This window comes from Rhinatrema bivittatum, chromosome 1, assembly GCF_901001135.1.
Source record: "Rhinatrema bivittatum chromosome 1, aRhiBiv1.1, whole genome shotgun sequence".
Classification (NCBI taxonomy): Eukaryota; Metazoa; Chordata; class Amphibia; order Gymnophiona; family Rhinatrematidae; genus Rhinatrema; species Rhinatrema bivittatum.
In genome coordinates, this window is record NC_042615.1 from 428,209,009 (window position 1) to 428,230,255 (window position 21,247).

General features: G+C 45.0%; 1 protein-coding gene across 1 annotated transcript in view; it reads left to right on the plus strand.

The window, feature by feature from the left end:
• The first annotated feature begins 9,082 nt into the window (after positions 1-9,082).
• Positions 9,083-21,247, plus strand: part of LOC115092784 (sialic acid synthase-like) — a 96,068-nt gene continuing 83,903 nt past the window's right edge. Inside the window, exon 1 of the mRNA XM_029604101.1 lies at positions 9,083-9,385. Coding sequence (XP_029459961.1) covers positions 9,254-9,385 — 132 coding nt within the window. The 5' untranslated portion in view covers positions 9,083-9,253. The remainder of the gene's footprint in view (positions 9,386-21,247) is intronic.

Sequence of the window (21,247 nt, forward strand, 5' to 3'; positions counted from 1 at the left end):
AGACGATGAAAACGGGAGTACACCACCGGTTTTAAAAGGGATACGTGAAACACATTGTGGATACGCAACGATGATGGGAGGCGCAGTTTATAGGATACCAAGCCTATTCGTTTAGCCACAGGAAAAGGACCACAGAATTTAGGGCGCAATTTGCGAGAGTGACCCGGGAATTGAAGGTTCTTGGTGCTTAGCCACACCTTCATACCGGGCAACAATTCTGGAGCGGGCCGTCGATGACGATTCACCACTTTCCGTGTCCTTTGAGCGGCTATGGAGAGTCGCTGCTGAAGAGTCTTCTAGAGTTGAAGAAGCTGAGTGGCCAATGATTGGACTACAGGAGAAGGAACATCCACAGGAAGTGGTACCGGAGGTCTGAGATGACGTCCAAAGACGGTCCGGAATGGAGACTGACCTGTGACGGAATGCTGATGATTATTGTACGCAAATTCCGCCCATGGTAGCAGGGAGACCCAATTGTCCCTCTTCTCAGAGATGTAACTGCGAAGAAAGAGTTTGAGGGACCGATTCATCCGTTCGGTCTGTCCATTACTTTGAGGATGAAACGCGGTGGACAGATTCAACTGAATTCCAAATTTCTTACATATGGCACGCCAGTAGCGAGCTGTGAATTGAGACCCACGGTCAGATACTATGCTCTGTGGGAGACCATGAGCTCTGAAAATATGTTGTATGAATAGGCGCGCCAATTCTGGAGCAGATGGAAGTTTGGGCAGGGGTACTAGGTGGACCATTTTAGAGAACCGGTCCACGGTAACCCAAATCACAGTATTATCCTCTGATGGAGGCAAATCCACCACGAAATCCATGGCTATGTGGGTCCAAGGTTCCGTGGGAATAGGCAGAGGCTGAATAAGGCCCCAAGGTTGACCTACGACAGGTTTCTGTCTGACACAGACTGGGCAAGATGCTACATACTCGTATACGTCCTGTCGCACTCGAGGCCACCAATAGTATCGATTTAACAGAGACAAAGTCCTTTCTCGACCGGCGTGGCCTCCCATGAGGGAGTCATGGGCCCACTCCAGTCTCGTCTAGGTACTATCACTCTTCCAGGAGTGGAGATATTGGTGCTGGCGAGGAAGACCTTAGCTGGATTGATGATGTACTGCGGAGGGTCATCCTTTTCTTCAAAAATGGTATTCCGGGAAAGTGCGTCGGCTCGTATATTCTTCGATGCAGGCCGATACTTGAGAATGAAATCAAACCGACTAAAAAATAGTGACCAGCGAGCTTGCCTGGGATTAAGGCGCTGGGCTTGTGCAAGGAACTCCAAGTTCTTATGGTCCGTATACACCGTGACCGGATGTTGAGCTCCCTCCAGCCATTGCCTCCATTCTTCGAACGCCAATTTGATGGCTAGGAGCTCCTTATCGCCGATCCCATAGTTGCTCTCGGCTGGCGTGAATTTTTTGGAGAAATAGGAGCATGGTAACAAATTCCCAGAGCTGGAGTACTGAGACAGAACTGCTCCTACCGCCACACTAGAAGCATCCACCTCAACCACGAAAGGGCGTAGCGGATCAGGATGGCGTAGACAAGTTTCCAACAAAAAGGCGTCTTTTAAATCTTGAAATGCTTTACAAGCTTCAGGGGTCCAGTGTTGCGTATCAGCTCCCTTCTTAGTAAGGGCGGTCAGCGGTGCTACAAGTCATGAATAACCTGGGATAAAGTGCCTGTAAAAGTTGGCGAAGCCAAGGAAGCGTTGTAACGCTTTTAGGCCCACCGGTTGAGGCCACTTCATGTAATAGTCCCGTCTGGAGTGTAATCGGAGTGGTGGCAAGAGAAATGCTACCAGGCAAGGGAGTTCCATGAATGGAGGTAACACGCAGTGGGGGTTCACGGGGTTGCGTGGTTAATTGAAGTTGCTGCACGAGTGCCTGGGTGATAAAATTACCCCAGCCCCAGAGTCAATCAAGGCCCGTGTTGCAAACGAACCTCCCGTGACCTTCAGGGTTACCGGTACTGTACATTGAGGAGCAGCATTGAAACAGTCCAGGAGACACTCCTCACTCACTCCTAGGCGTGGGCGTTTCCCGGCCGTTCCTTACATTGAGCGAGGAAGTGTCCCTTTCCGCCGTAATACAGACACAATCCCAATGTCCGGCGGCGGTGGCGCTCCTCTTCGGATAGGGAAGTTCTACCTAACTGCATAGGTTCCTCAGATGAGGGTTCAGCGGAAACTCCTGTGGACCGAGGCGCCGATGTGAACGGCCTCGAAGGAGCAGGGCTCAGTGATGACATACGCCGTGGAAGGCGCACCTCCTTGGCTCTTTGCTGCAGACGCTGATCAATGCGTCCCGCGAGTTCAATCAGCGTGTCTAGGTCCTCAGGCAGGTCCCTGGCGGCCAGGACATCTTTTATGCGACCCGCCAGGCCTTCGAGGAAGATCCCTCGTAAAGCATCATCACGCCAGCCCACCTCAATAGCGAGCGTGCGAAATTCCAAGGCGTACTCGGCCAGAGTACGGGCACCCTGCTGGATTTGTAATAGTTCAGAAGTTGTGGAAGTCTGACGAGCGGGTTCATCAAAGGCTGCTCGAAAATTAGCCACGAAGAGATCCAGATTAGTGAGAGTGGTATCGCTCTTCTCCCACATGGGCGATGCCCAGTTCTGGGCTTTGCCATCCAGCAAGGAAAAAATGTATGCGACCTTGACGGAATCTGTAGGGAATTGGTTAGGAAGCAAAGCAAACCGCACAAAACACTGGTTTAGGAAGCCGCGACACCCCTTGGCGTCCCCTGCATAACGTGTCGGGGCAGGTAGCTGCGTGGGCGTCTGGAGCATGACAACCGGAGCAGGTGCGGGCACCGGAACGGGTGCAGGAGGCTCGGCGTCCATTCGGGTAGCCATCCGTTCCACCGTGGCTACTAAGGAATCCAACACCTGTTGTTGCTGTACCAGTTGCTGAGTGAGCCCTGAAATGGCCTGGAGACCAGCGAGATCTGCCGGATCCATGGCCTTGCAAACTGTTATGATTGTCCAAATCCGGAAGTGGATCCTTAGGCCAACCGACCCGGAGGGGACGGTCGGGAGGCAGACTCACACTGGGTAGAAGATGCTTCACCTGGAAACCCGTGACCCCTCCAGAGAAGCTGTGGAGGCCCAGGTTGCTAGGACTTAGGAGTCTTCACCCTGGAAGTCCGAGGTCCCCCCAGGAGGAGCCCGTAGGGACCCGGACTGCTGGGACTTAGGCGAAGAACTGAAGAAACCCAGGAACAGAGTACGGACCGGAGATCAAGGCAGGCGGCGGACAAGCAGAAGACAGGATCGCAATCAGGGGTCAGGGCAGGCAGCAGGCAAAACAGAAGTCAGGGTCACGAACCAGAAGTCAAGGCAGGCGGCAGGCAAAACAGAAGTCAGGGTCACGAACCAGAAGTCGAGGCAGGCAGCAGGCAAAACAGAAGTCAGGGTCAGGCAGGCAGAATCCAAGACAGGCAGCAGAAATCAGGAACCGGGAAGTCAGAAGGCAACTAGTACTTCATAGAAGGAACCTCGTTGCAAGGCAATTTGAAAAGCCCCGGTCCCCGGTTTAAATCCCCCACCCCGGCGTCTGACGTCATCGGGGGCGTGTCAGCACATCCGGGTGCTGACATTGAAAATGCGGGGCCCTGCGCGCGCGCGTTCCCCCGACGAGGGGCGGAGTCTTCGGCGGCGTCTCCCTCGTGGGGACGCCGCTGCCATGCGGCCTGGAGGGCAGCGAATTGGGCGTTCTGTGGCGCAGATCGGGCGTTCTGTGGCGCGGGAGGAAGCGGTAAGTGCCCGGTTATTATCCTGGTGACCGGAATCGTAACAATTGTAGTGATTCCCCATGGGGCCCCATCCCATGGGAGGAGTCATCTCCACTATGACTAAGAGTCCACACTATGCCTCAAAACCAGCAATCACGTTCCTCTCAACGGAGAACCTATATCTTGTCATACCCTTGTCTCCAGGTTTATGAAAGGAGACTTACATTTACGTCCCCAGACAAAGAAACCGTCGGTACCGTGGGATAGGGATGTGCAGAGGGTACAGATTCATCCGATTCGATATTCATATTCATCTGCGGGCAAATACGTTGCATTCGTTCAATGGCAACCCCAATACGTTGATACGTGCATTTGTTTTCCAGTTCCCATTAAAGTCAATGGTGGAATTAATTGCAGCCTATTTTTGGCTGCAGAATTGGAGTTTTATTATCAATTTTGAAGAAACTTCTGAGGAGCAATCATCAGAACAAGAAAAGGGCTCCAAGGTACTTAGACTGTGGCAAAGTAGCACCAAAGTGGCATGAATAGCCTAAGGTACTTTAAAGGGGCAAAGGGGTACCAGGAGTGGCAAGAAGAGTGTTTCAATAGAGGTGCAAAGCAGCAGTGAGAGTGTCAAGAACACACCACTGATAAGAGATGCATGAACCCAAAAGAGATCACTCAAAGGCAGCACGACAGGCAAAGCGGCAAGACAAGTGGCATCAACATCCTACAGCACAATGATGGGGGAACATAGCAAGCAGAAAGACTAGCACCAACACACTGAGCAACCATGATAGTGGCAAGAACACCACAAGGAGTTGAGAGAGTTATCTGGTGTATGGCAGCAAGGCACAGAGGCAGAGGGTAGATACAAGCTGGCTACACCCGGGGAGAGTTCCCTTTCCTTTGTGCAGGAAAGGGCTCCCTAGAATGGGTTTGCCTCTAGAGTGGGGTGTTTCCGTTGGTGTCTACTGAGCTCTCGCTGGTCTTTTAAAATCTGGTGGAGTTAGCAGATATACAAACGAGAAATTTCAAGGCCAAGACAGAGGATATTTCCATGTAAACAGTGGTTCAACATGGGTCAGAGGGTAGATATAGGCTGGCTATACCCAGGGAGAGTTCCCTTTCCTTTGAGCCGGAAAGGGCTCCCCGGAATGGGTTGGCCCCTAGAGTGGAGCACGAGCCTTCAAAGCATGGTGACCTGGAGAAGGTCTCACTGTAAACAGCGGTTCAACATGGGTCAACATGTACTAAGAGATAGGCTGCAACACCGGGGAGTGTTCCCTTTCCTTGAGCAGGAAAGGGCTTCCTTGAAATGGGTTGGCCCCTAGAGTGGAGCACGAGCCTTCAAAGCATGGTGACGTGGAGCAGGGTCTCACTGTGAGCATGGTCTCACTGTGTTTGCCACAGTCTAAGTACATTGGAGATCTTTTCTCGTTCTGAACATGGGTCAAAAGGTGCTAAGAGATAGGGTGCAACACCAGGGTGAGTTCCCTTTCTTTGAGCAGGAAAGGGCTTCCTTGGAATGGGTTGGCCCCTAGAGTGGAGCACAAGCCTTCAAAGCGTGGCAACCTGGAGCAGGGTGCCATGTGAACAGCGGTTCAACATGGATCAAACGGTGCTAAGAGATAGGCTGCAACACCGGGGAGCGTTCCCTTTCTTTGATCAGGAAAGGGCTTCCTTGTAATGGGTTGGCCCCTAGAGTTTATAATGGTACAAATTGTTAGAATTTAAGCATTTGCAAACAGATCACGACTTCATAAGCAAGACGGAGGAAGTTCTCTTCTCTGCCCTGAAACTAAAGAAAACAGTTTGTTTTATTTAAGGATCCATGCTGTGAAAGATTACTAGTTTGAATTGCGAGAGACTGAAGCTTCCCTTTGTAACGAGGGTTCAACTGTTAGGACTGGACATAAGGCCTGGACGGACAAGCACACCAATCGAGGACAGAGGTCAAGCCCACCTACAGACATAAGGCCTGGACGAACAGGCACAGCAATTGAGGTCAAACCCTTGTAGGGACATAACGCCTAGACGAACAGGCACAGCAATCAAGGTCAAACCCTTGTAGGGACATAAGTCCTGGACGGACAGGCACAGCAATCAAGGACAGAGGTCAAGCCCATGTAGGGACATAAGGCCTGGATGGATAGGCACAACAATCGAGGACAGAGGTCAAGCCCACATAGGGACATAAGGCCTGGACGAACAGGCACAGCAATTGAGGTCAAACCCTTGTAGGGACATAAGGCTTGGACGGACAGGCACAGCAATCGAGGACAGAGGTCAAGCCCACCTAGGGACATAAGGCCTGGACGGACAGGCACAGCAATCGAGGTCAAACCCTTTTAGGGACAAAGGCCTGGACGAACAGGCACAGCAATCGAGGTCAAACCCTTGTCGGGACATAAGGTCTGGACGAACAGGCACAGCATTCGAGGTCAAACCCTTGTAGGGATTTAAGGCCTGGACAGACAGCACAGCAATCGAGGACAGAGGTCAAGCCCACCTAGGGACACAAGGCCTGGATGAACAGGCACAGCAATCGAGGTCAAACCCTTGTAGGGACATAAGGCCTGGATGGACAGGCACAGCCATTGAGGACAGAGGTCAAGCCCACCTAGGGACATAAGGCCTGGACGAACAGGCACAGCAATTGAGGTCAAACCCTTATAGGGACATAACGCCTGGATGGACAGGCCCAGCAATCGAGGACAGAGGTCAAGCCCACTTAGGGACATAAGGCCTGGACGAACAGGTCCCTTTTTAACTTTAATGGGGGACTGGCACTAGTACCTTTTGAAGTGCCTCCTCTACAAGTCCCAATCACTCGACCACATCTAGCTTTCCCTAACATTATGGATTTAATGTCACTGACTAGTGCCTACTGGCTGCCCACTGACACAATGCCTTGCTATGCACCAATGTAATGTGTGTGGTGTACACACACACAGCTTGCTTGTAACTACAAAAGAGGCAGACTGGGGATTCCACTGCACAGACTGTCCCAATAATAAATTTGAGTCTGCTAAACTACCCAGTGCCCACTGTCACAGTGCCTTGCCTAGCCTAGAGGGTGAATTAAACAAAATGGCACTGCTAGCAGCTTCTCTCCCTGGCACAGAGAGACCGTCTTACATCACCTAAATAAACTGCTTAAAAAACAAACAGGGCTAGCTGACACTACAGCCAAATAAATAATAAATATCTTTTTCTCTAAAGTAACTAGCCTAGCTAGCAATTCAATACAGATTTATGAACTCAGACTAGCTCTGAGTGCAGCCATCTTCCGCAGAGACCACCTCTCCAGACCACCCCTGCAAAGAAAGTGCTTGGCACGCCACGTGCTTAAGTCTATATAGTGTTGTGTCATCAGGAAAAGCATCACTGAGCACTGAATTGGCTGCATTCAGTGCATTTCAAAAAATGTTATCACTGATACGTTGCAATCCGGTATCCATGCCAACCTGTCCGACCCACTCTGCCAGGGCTGTGAGGTCACTGATGACTCACAGGAAAGGGCCGGTTTTTGGCTCTGGATACACTCAAATGGCGTCCTCCGATTGCAAATGGCGGTGAAAAAAAGCACGCGCCGCCAAACGTATGGAACGGATGATACATTATATTCGTGGGGAGTCGCAATATGTTTCGCTTCCCCACAAATACAACGAATAGGGACATATACGTTATGGATTGCCAATATGTCGAAAAAGAATGCACACCCCTACCGTGGGATGTCAACTTAGTATTGGAACAACTCATGCTACCACCTTTTGAGCCATTAGGCACTTCTTATCCTAGGTACCTTTCCTGGAAAGTCCTCTTCTTAGTCATCCTCACCTATGCAAGGTGCATCAGAGAACTAAAAGCCTTATTGCACTACCCACCTTACCTTGAGTTTTACCATGACAAGGTTACGCTACATATGCATCCTAACATCCTACCCAAAGTGGTCTCAGCTTTTCACATAAGCCAGACCATCATCCTCCCAACTTTCCACCCAAAACCTCAGACAAATGACAATGAACGACGACTACATTCATTGGACTGTAAAAGAGCGCTAGCCTATTATAAAAAGATACAAGAAGGAACACCTCACTAAAAGACTTTGGTGATCTTAGAGTGCTCTGCCACCTAGTGGTACGGAGGACGTACCCAGACAGCATGGCTAATTTATTTGCCATCTATGGAAAACACCATTTACTGTAAGCAGACTTGCTTTTCCTGCTCATTATTAATACCTTAAAAGTCTGAATCATATCTCCCCTCTCTCTCCTCTCCACCAGGGTATACATATTTAGGACTTTCAGTCTCCTAAGTCTTCCGGTGTGGAACCCACACACCTTTCTCTGCACCATTTCCACCCTGTCTCTATCCTTTTTTAAACAGGGGCAAGTACTCCAGGAGCGGCCTCACCAAAGCGGCCTCGGCACCTTCTTTCTCCAGCTGGATACCCCTCTCTCTAAGCAGCCCAGAATCTCCCTGGACTTAGCTCCCACCCTGTCACATTGCTTCAGATTGTTAGACACTATCACCCCAAGGCTGCTCCCCAGGTGCGTGCACATCAGTCCCCCCCCCCCCCCCCATCACGTACAACTCCTTTGGATATATGCACCTCAAATCCATGCTTCTGTACTTCTTGGTGGTGCACACTATTTCACTTTAGTGCGTACTAAATCCAAATAGTGCCCACTAAATGGAAATGAGTGTGCACTGAAAATAAATAAAATAGGGACAAAAAATAACGAAACAGAAAAACCAAAAGAAGCAAAAACCCTCCTAAGAAGTACCATAGTTATGAATGTGTCATTTTATAAAAAGGTATAAAGAGGGTATAATGTGATAAGAAGTACCATAGTTATGAATGTGTCACTTTATAAAAAGGTATAAAGAGGGTATAATATGATAAGGCTTGGCAACTGTAACAAACACTTTGCAAAGTCTAATTTGAGAATTGTGAACCTGGATCATTTTAAGGTTTGTTAAAAAATAAAATGGATACACATTGGGTGCACTGTATTAAAGTAAAGATAGCAAATTCACAAGTGCACAAGGCTGTTTCCCGGGAACTTGGATGAGGAAAGCTGAAAGCTACAGTAGTACTAATGTTGATACAAGAAACTACAAAGCTTACACCGAGAAGAAGAGTCAGTGGTGAATTATTTCCCCTGAAACTACAGAAGAGAAGGAAAGAAACAAGGAGGCGTTCTGAAACATTTAGTTGTATCCACCTTAGGAAAAAAGGGAGGAAGATTGGTATGACCGACACCTCCTAGAGAGAAAGCGAGGGGGAGGGACAACAGGATGATTTCAAGATACAAATAGGACACAAAGAATGTATTACTTTCCTTGCTCTCCGGGGCCAGCATCCGAGACAGACCTTTGAGAAAGGGCTGCCCATTTCAAACTTTGATATTTTAATTATTATAAATTTAATAAGTTTAGTAGGCAGGCACAAGGTTTAAAAGTGCCAAATTATAAATAAACTCCAGAATTAAGTCATGCCTCTGGAATTTGAGCTGTGCCCGGGGAGGAAGATTGGTGGGGATCATCCCTGCTTCATCATCGCTGAGATCGGCCAGAACCACCAGGGGGACCTGGAAACGGCCAAGAGCATGATCCGTATGGTGAAGGTATGGGAGCAAAAAAGATGGGAAGGGAGGGGGAGGCAAACTGTGTGTGTGCATGAGAGAGAAATCAGAAAGGGCGTAGGACTACTAGCCAGAGGAAGAGATTCTGGGACATTTAGTTCTCCTATATATGTTACTGTCTCAGAAATATTGTAATCTTCTAGCTGCAATCTAAAACAGCTCATTATTACAATTATTATTACCATGATTTCTGCAGCACATATCAGATTACACAGCACTGTACAGAGACACATAAGGGACAGTCCCTTCTCCTTGGAATTTACATTCTACACAAGACAGACAAACAGACAGGTCCCACAACAAAAAACAATTAAGAGGCTTGCAATTAAGGGGGCAAAGCTTTGACTGATAAGATATAAAGTAGGTGGTTATAGGTGTTATTCAATGGAGGATTTTAATTACATAGAAAAATCTGCCCCAGTTTACTTATAAAACAGGCAAATTCTAAGGGCTCATTCCATTTACCATGAATAACTGATAATGAGAGCAGATTAGGGTTACAAAATGGGCTTTTAAACTACTCTTTCAACTGTAAAACAGTAGGTGGAATTAATTGAGGGGGAGGGGGCCAGCTTTAATTCAGTAAAGCACTACTAACAATCCCTTCAGTGAAGTCAGCAAAATTAACCCAAGTGAGAGAAAGGGCTTTATCATTGGCTGGGCCCATACTATGGAACATGATGCCACCCGAACTCAGATTACAGAATAATCTCAAAACTTTTAAGAAAAATCTAAAAACATGGCTCTTTAAAAAAGCCTTCACTAAAGAGTCTGGAGGGTAGAGAATGAAAGGGCAGGATAATGCAGATGAGAATGAATTTACTCAGCCTACATTTAAGAAGTAATATTTCAAAGCGATAGTAACTCAATAATATACCTGGACTTGACCAACAATTCTCAAATAATGATTTTATTTATGAAATTGTAACTGAACTTTATTGGCACCTGTTAGAATGTACGATTACCTACGTTTATTTACCTTAGTCTATGTGCCTATTTGTAAACCGTTGCGATGGTATATAACTTAGCGACGGTATAGAAAAGTTTTTAAACTAAATAAATACAGCTATAAGGAACTTATTTACCCGAGTGAATTAATCTTAGCCAAAAATGAAATCTTTGTAGGAAGAGTCACCCATAGAGTGAGTGTGCTTCTCAGAGAGACAGTGTCTTCCTTTTGCATAGGTGACCGTAAAATACCAATAACATTCATACCTTTAAAACAAATAGTAAGATATTACCAATAAGGCAGGGTTTCTTTTTTTTTTGTAATTGTGGATCATTTCTTTAAAATCAATAATTAGTCAAGAAAACTATGCCTGACTGGTTATATCTGACTAATGGACGGAGTTTTAGATTGCAACTATTGATTATAATATTTTTGCCCATACACAAGATTTATATTTAAATGAGGGATAACATTCTTATAATATCCTCACTAATGACCAAGACTCTAAGACAATATAATATTTTCACCATCCAATCAGTTGACAATTAAGTAGGTACTGATAGGCTGTAAAAATCTGTTGGATCAAAAAAACAAAACTATAAATCATTTTAAAGTTTTCGTATTTTTCTTTTCCAAAATCTATAGAAATTCTAGCAACAAGAAAAAAAAATAGCCTACCCATTAAATTAGATGGCTTCACTTTTGGCTCAGGACATTCAACTTCTAGCACAAGCAATTAATTATCTGGCAATAAAGCCCCTTGCAGCAGTTGCTTAATGATCTCCCCTGTGCAACGCAAGATGATTCTTGACCACTTGAATGATCAGGTTAAGTGAAAGAATTTATAATTTTCTTTTAAAAGATTCTAACACTTCATAGAGGTAAAGGATTATAAGACATCATTAATTCTGCTATGACTGTACCTTTTAATAAATCTAATATGCTAGCCTAGTTTGTGACAAGTTACTATGTACAATGTGCTATCTGATAGAGCGACCCTGGTACAGATGTAATCTGCAGGGAGCAGCTGTTGCTGGAAGGTAACTGTAAAAATGCTTAAAGTCTACCTAGAAACCAAAGCAGTAAAAGAAAATTATAAAATCTGAAAAAGGAAGATGACCGAAGTAGCTGATGATGACACACAGTTCTTCTGAAATCCATTTGGCAACCAAAACTAGACCCCACCTCCCAAAAAAAAAAACCCAAAAATGGAATAGCAGATTGTGACCTGCAAGTAATAGCAAAGGTATTATAATGTAATTAACATATTTTATTTTATTTATTTATTTCAAGGCATTTATATGCTATATATATTACAACTATATAACAATATAAACAGTACAGACAGCAATCACAAATCATGTCAAAGGACTATAATATGGGCAACACATATTAGCAGTATCAACAAAAGGCCATCTGAAATAAATATGCCTTCTGCAATTTTTAAAGTACTTTTGTGCATGGAGTCATGCAGACTACTACAGGCAAATTACAGAAAACTGACCCTGCTTCTGAGAAGGCTCTATCTAGCATCTCAGGTAGCCCAGCCGAGTGAACCAAAGGGACATCTAACAGCCTTCTTTGTGATGACCACAAAACTCTTCCAGGGTTGTAGACAGAAAGCATCAAGTTCATCCAAGGCAAGGCATCAGAACCAAACATTGTGTGTGTAAGCAAGATTATCGGGAATTGAACCCACCTGCTAACTGGCAGCCAGTGCAAACCCATCAAGACAGGGTTGATAAGAGCTCTCCTGTTGAGCCTAGATAATAAAACACGCAGCCGAGTTCTGCTATATGTGGAGACTATGCAGTATGAATGCAGGTAAACCAATAAACATTACAGTAATTCAGAATGGAAGTATCATGGCCTGCATCTCTGAGTGAAATTCATGCTGATCCAGAAGTGATTTCAAAGGTCATGATAAGCGTAAATTACGGTGGCCGGATATGAAATGGGTAGCATTTTATTCTAAAATATATAACCTGCCTTTCCAGATTAGTGCTTGCAATGGGCTAAAATAAAAAACTACGAAACATATACAGACAGAGCCATCTGAAGAGCTCAGCAAGATGGGCAATTACCTGGGGTGCCATGCCACAGCTCTAAACAGAAGCTCCTGCACTGCCCCTTCCTTGCAGTGGCACCAATGGAAGGGGAATCCTTCCACCACCTCCATGCCCCCCATCCAGCTGCAACCTCTTCCTCCCTGACCCTCAACCATCCATCTGGGACACCAATTACCCTAGCAGCAGACCTGGTTACAGTAAAAAAAAAAATACACATTATAAAAAAACCATGCATAATTTAGTCCTCCATACATTTCTGATTCCTCCATGTCAGTTAAAGTTGCATAGCAATTTTGTCATTTTTTTGCCACTCATATCCTCCAGTCCTTATTCCCAAATGTTGGTTTTGTTTCTTAGACATCTCAGATCACACTGACATTGTTTACTCTTATATCCAGTTTATTATGGGGCTGGGACTTCAGGTCCTAGCCAAAACGGTTGAGATACAGGATGTTCACACCCAGACTCATCAGCATTTCCAAACAGCTTAATGTAGTTCCCTGCAACTTAAAAAAGAATTCCACTGAGGAAACAGAATGATTAGCTGGGGTTCACTTTAATACAGGGACAAATTAATCTAATTGGGTAAAGCTGCAAAAAAACAAACAAGCAAACAAACAAAACAGGATTCTGATCCACAAACAGTTTATAAAAGAAAAACTGGATGGCGTGACTGTGTGAAGAGTCTGGAGAGAGGAACCTTAGCTAGATTGAATCAGCTCTTTAAAAGTCCCTTAGATTCCAACGCAAGCACAGCACACAAACTTCCTTTACTGTCAAAGGTCAGAGAAAATGTTTAAAAATTAAAAATAAGTTTAGGAACCACCCAAAACTCAGAAAACTATTAAACCAGGCACCACGTAGCTCCCAGAAGTTATACGTATCTGTATTTCAGTGGCCATTCTGCATTCTGAGTAGAGAGGACAGAATTCTTTGCAGCTACACTCAAAGCTATCCTTTCCTCAGTTATTCCTACCAATAGCCCACCAGGTTTAATTCTTCCTAATCATGGCCCTCTTATCTGTTTTTTTTTTCCTATGTGCCTTTTCTGTTGGTCTTGACAAGATTGTAAGCATTAAGGAGCTTAGGTATCTCTGTACAAGCTCTGCATATGCCTGCACTGCAAATAATAATAATAATTAGGGATGTGAATCGTGTCCTCGATCGTCTTAACGATCGATTTCGGCTGGGAGGGGGAGGGAATCGTATTGTTGCCGTTTGGGGGGGTAAAATATCGTGAAAAATCGTGAAAATCGTTAAAAAATCGAAAAATCGAAAAAATCGAAAAACCGGCACATTAAAACCCCCTAAAACCCACCCCCGACCCTTTAAATTAAATCCCCCACCCCCAAATAACTTAAATAACCTGCGGGTCCAGCGGCGGTCCGGAACGGCAGCGGTCCGGAACGGGCTCCTGCTCCTGCATCTTGTCGTCTTCGGCCGGCGCCATTTTCCAAAATGGCGCCGAAAAATGGCGGCGCCCATAGACGAAAAAGATTGGACGGCAGGAGGTCCTTCCGGACCCCCGCTGGACTTTTGGCAAGTCTCGTGGGGGTCAGGAGGCCCCCCACAAGCTGGCCAAAAGTTCCTGGAGGTCCAGCGGGGGTCAGGGAGCGATTTTCCCGCCGCAAATCGTTTTCGTACGGAAAATGGCGCCGGCAGGAGATCGACTGCAGGAGGTCGTTCAGCGAGGGTTCCGGCGCCTCGCTGAACGACCTCCTGCAGTCGATCTCCTGCCGGCGCCATTTTCCGTACGAAAACGATTCGCGGCGGGAAATCGCTCCCTGACCCCCGCTGGACCTCCAGGAACTTTTGGCCAGCTTGTGGGGGGCCTCCTGACCCCCACGAGACTTGCCAAAAGTCCAGCGGGGGTCCGGAAGGACCTCCTGCCGTCCAATCTTTTTCGTCTATGGCCGCCGCCATTTTTCGGCGCCATTTTGGAAAATGGCGCCGGCCGAAGACGACAAGATGCAGGAGCAGGAGCCCATTCCGGACCGCTGCCGTTCCGGACCGCCGCTGGACCCGCAGGTTATTTAAGTTATTTGGGGGGGGGGTTCGGGAGGGTGGGGGATTTAATTTAAAGGGTCGGGGGTGGGTTTTAGGGGGTTTTAGTGTGCCGGCTCACGATTCTAACGATTTATAACGATAAATCGTTAGAATCTGTATTGTATTGTGTTCCATAACGGTTTAAGACGATATTAAAATTATCGGACGATAATTTTAATCGTCCTAAAACGATTCACATCCCTAATAATAATAATGTTTCAGGGTGATACTGTAAAGCTCAGCTGAGTGCACTGTTTAATGCACATCCAACCCCCCCCGAAAGTAATAGCATTCATCACGTTTTCTGCACGACCTTACAGTATTGGCCTGTTTCTGCTGCACCTCTCCTGAAAATCATGAAGGTAGATTAGATCAAATTCCTAATATGCCGATGGTAAAAAAAATTCAATGGAAAAGGGTATTAAATCCTTAAAGTTCCAAAAAGGAGGGGGTTAGGAGGTGTGGGAGATGATTATGGGATTGCACGTCAGGCCTGAATAAAATCTACTTCCACTCCCAGAGAGGGGATCTAGCCAGCTCCATGGGGTCCCCTGTGAGATTCGTGTGATTCTGCAAATTTTGCTGCACACCTTGTTCTTGAAACAGTTTAATCTGGGGTGTAATAACCATTTCCCCCTTTCAGGTTCAGCACTAATGGTAATCTTTCCATGGCTAGGACACAAGAAATGTGGTCCCTGCAGTGCCCTGGGGACAGCCAGAGTGTAACACATTTTGGGGAAGACCAGGAGGAGAAGAGGGGTGGCATCAGGAGGAAAGGGGGCTCCTGGAAACACTAATTGAAATGAGAAGGGTTCACATTTTGGAAAACCAGAAAAAAATGTCTCTATAAAAAATCTGGAAGAGAAAGTCTTGATAAATGTATGCAGAAAGAAAGAATTGGAAATCTGACATAAGTGAGTTGGTTAGGCTTATAAATAATAGGGATGTGAATCGTTTTTCAACGATTAAAATTATCGTCCGATAATGTTAATATCGTCTTAAATCGTTATAGAACACGATACAATAGAAATTCTAACGATTTATCGTTAAAAATCGTTAAATCGTGTTAGTGCGCACTAAATCGAGTTAGTGCGCACTAACTCCCCGTTAGTGCGCACTAACTCGATTTAGTGCGCACTAACTGAAAATGATACAAATAAACACTTTCCAGGTCACTGAAGGTCAGTTAGGAATGAATATGTGTTCCTATTGGCTGGCTGCCCTCTTATCTATTGATGTTACCAAGGTTACCACTGAGGTGATGGTTGGGGGGATGGGAAATGGAACTGGAAACTAACGAACACCAACAGAAAATGAAACAAAGTGTTCACACTTCCCAGGTCAGTAAAGGTCACTTAGGAATGAATATGTATGTATGTATTCCTATTGGCTGGCTGTGCTCTTATCTATTGATGTTACCAAGGCTAACACTGAGGTAATGGTTGGGGGGATGTGAAATGGAAACAGTTGGAAGCTTGACAAAAAAAGTAATGTAATGATCAGCACTCACGTGACTAGAACTTGTTTGTTTATTATTTTTGTTAGCAGGCACCTGAAATGCTAGTGCATGTTGAATTTGCCAATCACTGTGCATTTTAGAAAGGTGGTCCTGGCTGGAACTGTACACAGTTCAAATATATGTAATTGATTGTTGGTAAGTGTATTTTTTAAGTAGCCACACTGGCACCAGTATGTTTACTTTTCCTCCTACTTAACTCACTAGCTCAGCTTTGTAAGAAGGGCTTCTCTGCTTGTGTGTTGTTTTTGTTTGGTGTGAGGAGAGCAGAAACATCAGATCTTTATTCAATCTACTACAGTCATCTCTTACAGTGCCCTATCCTAGGGGTGTGCATTCGGATTGACCGCATTAGTGAAACGCAACTCTTTTTTTTTTTTTACTTAAAAAATTGATTCGACATAAACGATCGGATTTCCCACATATCGAACATAGATATGTTCGATATGTGGGAAATCGCGATTGTTGAGCCAAAATAAAAATATAAACCCCCTCACCCTCCTTAATCCCCCCCCCCCCGACTTACCACAACTCCCTGGTGATGGAGGGGTCAGGAGGCCCCCCCAAGCTGGCCAAAAGTTCTTTTTGGGCCGAACGAGCTGTCCGGCGCGAACTCGCCGGGAATCACGTGACGCCGCGTCACTCGACGTGCCACCGACGTCACATGCTTCTCGCCAAGGATTGCAGAAATGACGTCCTCACTCCTCGCTTGATCACCAGGGAGTTGTGGTAAGTCTGGGGGGGGATTAAGGAGGGTGAGGGGGTTTAAAATTTTTTTTTGCACATATGTACATATACCCAACTCATTGGATTTTTTTTATGTCCATATTGGCCGCAAGTGGGACCCCCTTTCGGACATAAAAAATATGAACATAAAATTTTGCTCTGCACATCCCTACCCTATCCCTATTAATACCAGGAGTGTTGTGATCTTCCTGCACACAGTGCCCTAACCCTGATACCAGTCTGAGACAGCTCCCTCCCTGCATTACTAGTGAGAGGCTGGCTTCACAGACAGGGGGGAGCTGCCTGACCCTCACTCCTGACTTCCCCCATGTCCCAGCTAGTGAATGGTGTGTGGGTGCGGGGGGGGGGGGAGGATGGTGAAGTCTGAGACAGCTCCCTCCCTGCATTACTAGTGAGAGGCTAGCTTCACAGACAGGGGGGAGCTGCCTGACCCTCACTCCTGACTTCCCCCATGTCCCAGCTAGTGAATGGTGTGTGGGTGAGGGGGGGGGGGGGAGGATGGTGAAGTCTGAGACAGCTCCCTCCCTGCATTACTAGTGAGAGGCTGGCTTCACAGACAGGGGGGAGCTGCCTGACCCTCACTCCTGACTTCCCCCATGTCCCAGCTAGTGAATGGTGTGTGGGTGAGGGGGGGGGGGGAGGATGGTGAAGTCTGAGACAGCTCCCTCCCTGCATTACTAGTGAGAGGCTGGCTTCACAGACAGGGGGGAGCTGCCTGACCCTCACACAAGCAGAGAAGCCCTTCTTACAAAGCTGAGCTAGTGAGTTAAGTAGGAGGAAAAGTAAACATACTGGTGCCAGTGTGGCTACTTAAAAAATACACTTACGAACAATCAATTACATATATTTGAACTGTGTACAGTTCCAGCCAGGACCACCTTTCTAAAATGCACAGTGATTGGCAAATTCAACATGCACTAGCATTTCAGGTGTCTGCTAACAAAAATAATAAACAAAGAAGTTCTAGTCACGTGAGTGCTGATCATCACATGTCAAGCTTCCAACTGTTTCCATTTCACATCCCCCCAACCATTACCTCAGTGGTAACCTTGGTAACATCAATAGATAAGAGCACAGCCAGCCAATAGGAATACATATTCATTCCTAAGTGACCTTTACTGACCTGGGAAGTGTGAACACTTTGTTTCATTTTCTGTTGGTGTTCATGAGTTTCCAGTTCCATTTCCCATCCCCCCAACCATCACCTCAGTGGTAACCTTGGTAACATCAATAGATAAGAGGGCTGCCAGCCAATAGGAACACATATTCATTCCTAACTGACCTTCAGTGACCTGGAAAGTGTCTATTTGTATCATTTTGAGTTAGTGCACACTAACTCAAGTTAGTGCGCACTAACGGGGAGTTAGTGCGCACTAACTCGAGTTAGTGCGCACTAATCGGAAAAAACGAATTTTAACGATTTTTCAACGAAATAATCGTGCCAAACACGATTTTCTTCTCCTGCCACACGATTTCTATCGTTAAGACGATATGGAAAACGATTCACATCTCTAATAAATAAGTTGGAGGTCTTTGTGAAAAACAAACAATTAGATCGGTATTTCTTTATGCCCTCTGTGATCAGTTTTACAGACACGCACAATGCCTAAGCCAGAGACACCCAAAGAGGTATTTATTTGTATCTCAGATATAATATGGAAAGGTTTTGATAAAAGAGGCACAGTCATACAACCATGGCACAGGCACAAAGGCACAAATAAGGATCCTGGCTGACTGGTAAAACACCAGAGGTTGTGGTGACAGCCTTCAAAAAGATTCAGAATACTTAGACTTATCTGTCTATGCTGCTCTTTTTGCAAGGCTTTCTTAATGTGAATGTCAGATAAATACGCTATTCAGTCAATTTCATATTTGTTTTATTTGCATTTGGAAAAAGCCTCACTAATCATTCATAAGTCAATGACTGAAGAGAATACATGAGAAATTCTGAACTACAGAGCTTCACAGAATGTACATTTCACTTTACAGTACAAATACAGAGAAATAAAATACAGATAACACAATTTATCTGAACTGAGAGCTTTAGCAGCCCAACTCAGACTCTTTTTCTGACACTGATCTCCTGCACAGAGCTGATTTTTTGAATGGATATTTTACAGATATAAATCTGTAACAGCACCAAATTCTCATTCTCATTATTTCTATCTCAATCAAATATACTTAGGCACATTTGATTATTATACATTTAAACTAATATGATTCTTCAGAATATTAAAAGAAAATAAACCAGCATCATATAACAACTAGTGTTTTAAGTAACAAGCTTAACCTTCAGATACTGAGTTGCATCATCCAGATACGATGTCTTCTTACTGGACAGGTGTGCATAATGATTCAGTTTTTCCTTATTTATTGTTTGCATATTATTGTATTTCATTGTTGATTTCACATAAGATTTATTTCTTGATATATTATAAAAATGTTATAAATAAATAAAAATGAAAAACAGTGAGCTTTCTAGCAAAATGCTCAGCTAAAATCTATACTGCTTGCACCCAAGCCAGGCAGAGTTTTCCAAGCATCAAGAAAAATCATTCAGGATGATGAGTTTGGACTGAGAAAAATTCCTGTAAATATTTGTAATATTAGTAAATTCTGTGTATCAGCAGCTGCATAATTATCTCAGATGCAAAATGTCTATTTTAGAAAGTAGAAAAGAAATATTTTATTTAGTTATTTAAAACATTTATTTTCACTTATAAATCATGCTGAGCAAAGTACAATTTCAAACATAAAATGGTGCATAAAAATTCAACATCATTTATGCTTTTGGTCGAGCTATAATACAATCAGTTGAATATAATCAACATAGGAGATGGGTGGATATAATACTTTTATACAGCTAAAAAAATTTCAAGATCTAACTTTTGGCATTACTAAGATCTCGTTATCTTTCTACTTGCTAAAATATACAGGAAACCACAATTTTGGCATGAATTATATTAGAGAAATACTCACAGTGTAGCTGCAGCCACAGCCCACAGTAAGCTACTCAATTCTTCTTTACTGGGAGCCAAGCTTTTCAGAAAAGATTCAGAATATTTCCTTTAGCTCAGAGACTCCTGTTTCCAGAAAATGAATTCAGGTTTTGTGCTATATAGACTTTAGTTGAAAGTATTTTTGGTTGCATTTGCAATAATTATGCATTTATCTCCCAGCAGCTAATAAAATGAAAGAATTAATTCCCCAGAAATGTCATGCCTTATTTGTCACCTAAGTCTATTTCTGTAAAAGTGCACTATTACCAAGAAGGCACATTTTATATGGTCACTGACTGTGGGAGGAGCTTCTCACTGCAGTGAGAAACCTCCATAGCTGTTTTTTTTATTTTCCTTTTCTTTGGCTTTCCTTGCTTGCTTCAACCTTCAGATAGTCCATGTGTGGATGGTTTACTTAAGGGAAACTGGAAGGAAGAGGGAGAGAAGCAAAAGCTCTATGACAGGCAGTCTTCTCCTACCTCTCCATAAAATGCCAATACTATATAGTATGAGATAGGGATGTGAATCGTTTTCCATATCGTCTTAACGATAGAAATCGTGTGGCAGGGCAAGAAAATCGTCTTAGGCACGATTTTTTAGTTAAAAAATCGTTAAAAATCGTTTTTTCCGATTAGTGCGCACTAACTGGGAGTTAGTGCGCACTAACTGAAAATGATACAATTTGACACTTTTCAGGTCAGTTAAGGTCAGTTTAGGAATGAATATGTATTCCTATTGGCTGCCCTCTTATTTATTCATGTTACCAAGTTTCCTACTGACAGTATATGGGGGATGGGAAATGGAAACAGTTGGTAGCTTGACAAAACAAGTAATGTGATCAGTCAATGTGACTAGAACTTGTGCCCTAACCCTGATACCAGGGGTATTGTGATCTTCCTGCACACAGTGCCCTATCCCTATTAATACCAGGAGTGTTGTGATCTTCCTGCACACAGTGCCCTATCCCTAATACCAGGGGTGTTGTGATCTTCCTGCACACAGTGCCCTATTCCTGATACTGGGGGTGTTGTGATCTTCCTGCACACAGTGCCCTATTCCTGATACTGGGGGTGTTGTGATCTTCCTGCACACAGTGCCCTATTCCTGATACCGGGGGTGTTGTGATCTTCTTGCACACATCCCGATATCAGGGATAGGGCACTGCATGCAGGAAGATCACAACACTCTTGGTATTAATAGGGATAGGGCACTGCATGCAGGAAGATCACAACACTCCTGGTATTAATAGGGATAGGGCAGGGGCACTGCATGCAGGAAGATCACAACACCCCTGGTATCAGGGATAGGGCACTGTGTGCAGGAAGGTCACAATACCCCGGAGGAGTGAGGGTCAGGCAGCTCCCCCCTGTCTGTGAAGCCAGCCTCTCACTAGTAATGCAGGGAGGGAGCTGTCTCAGACTTCACCATCCTCACCCCCCCTCACCCACACACCATTCACTAGCTGGGACATGGGGGAAGTCAGGAGTGAGGGTCAGGCAGCTCCCCCCTGTCTGTGAA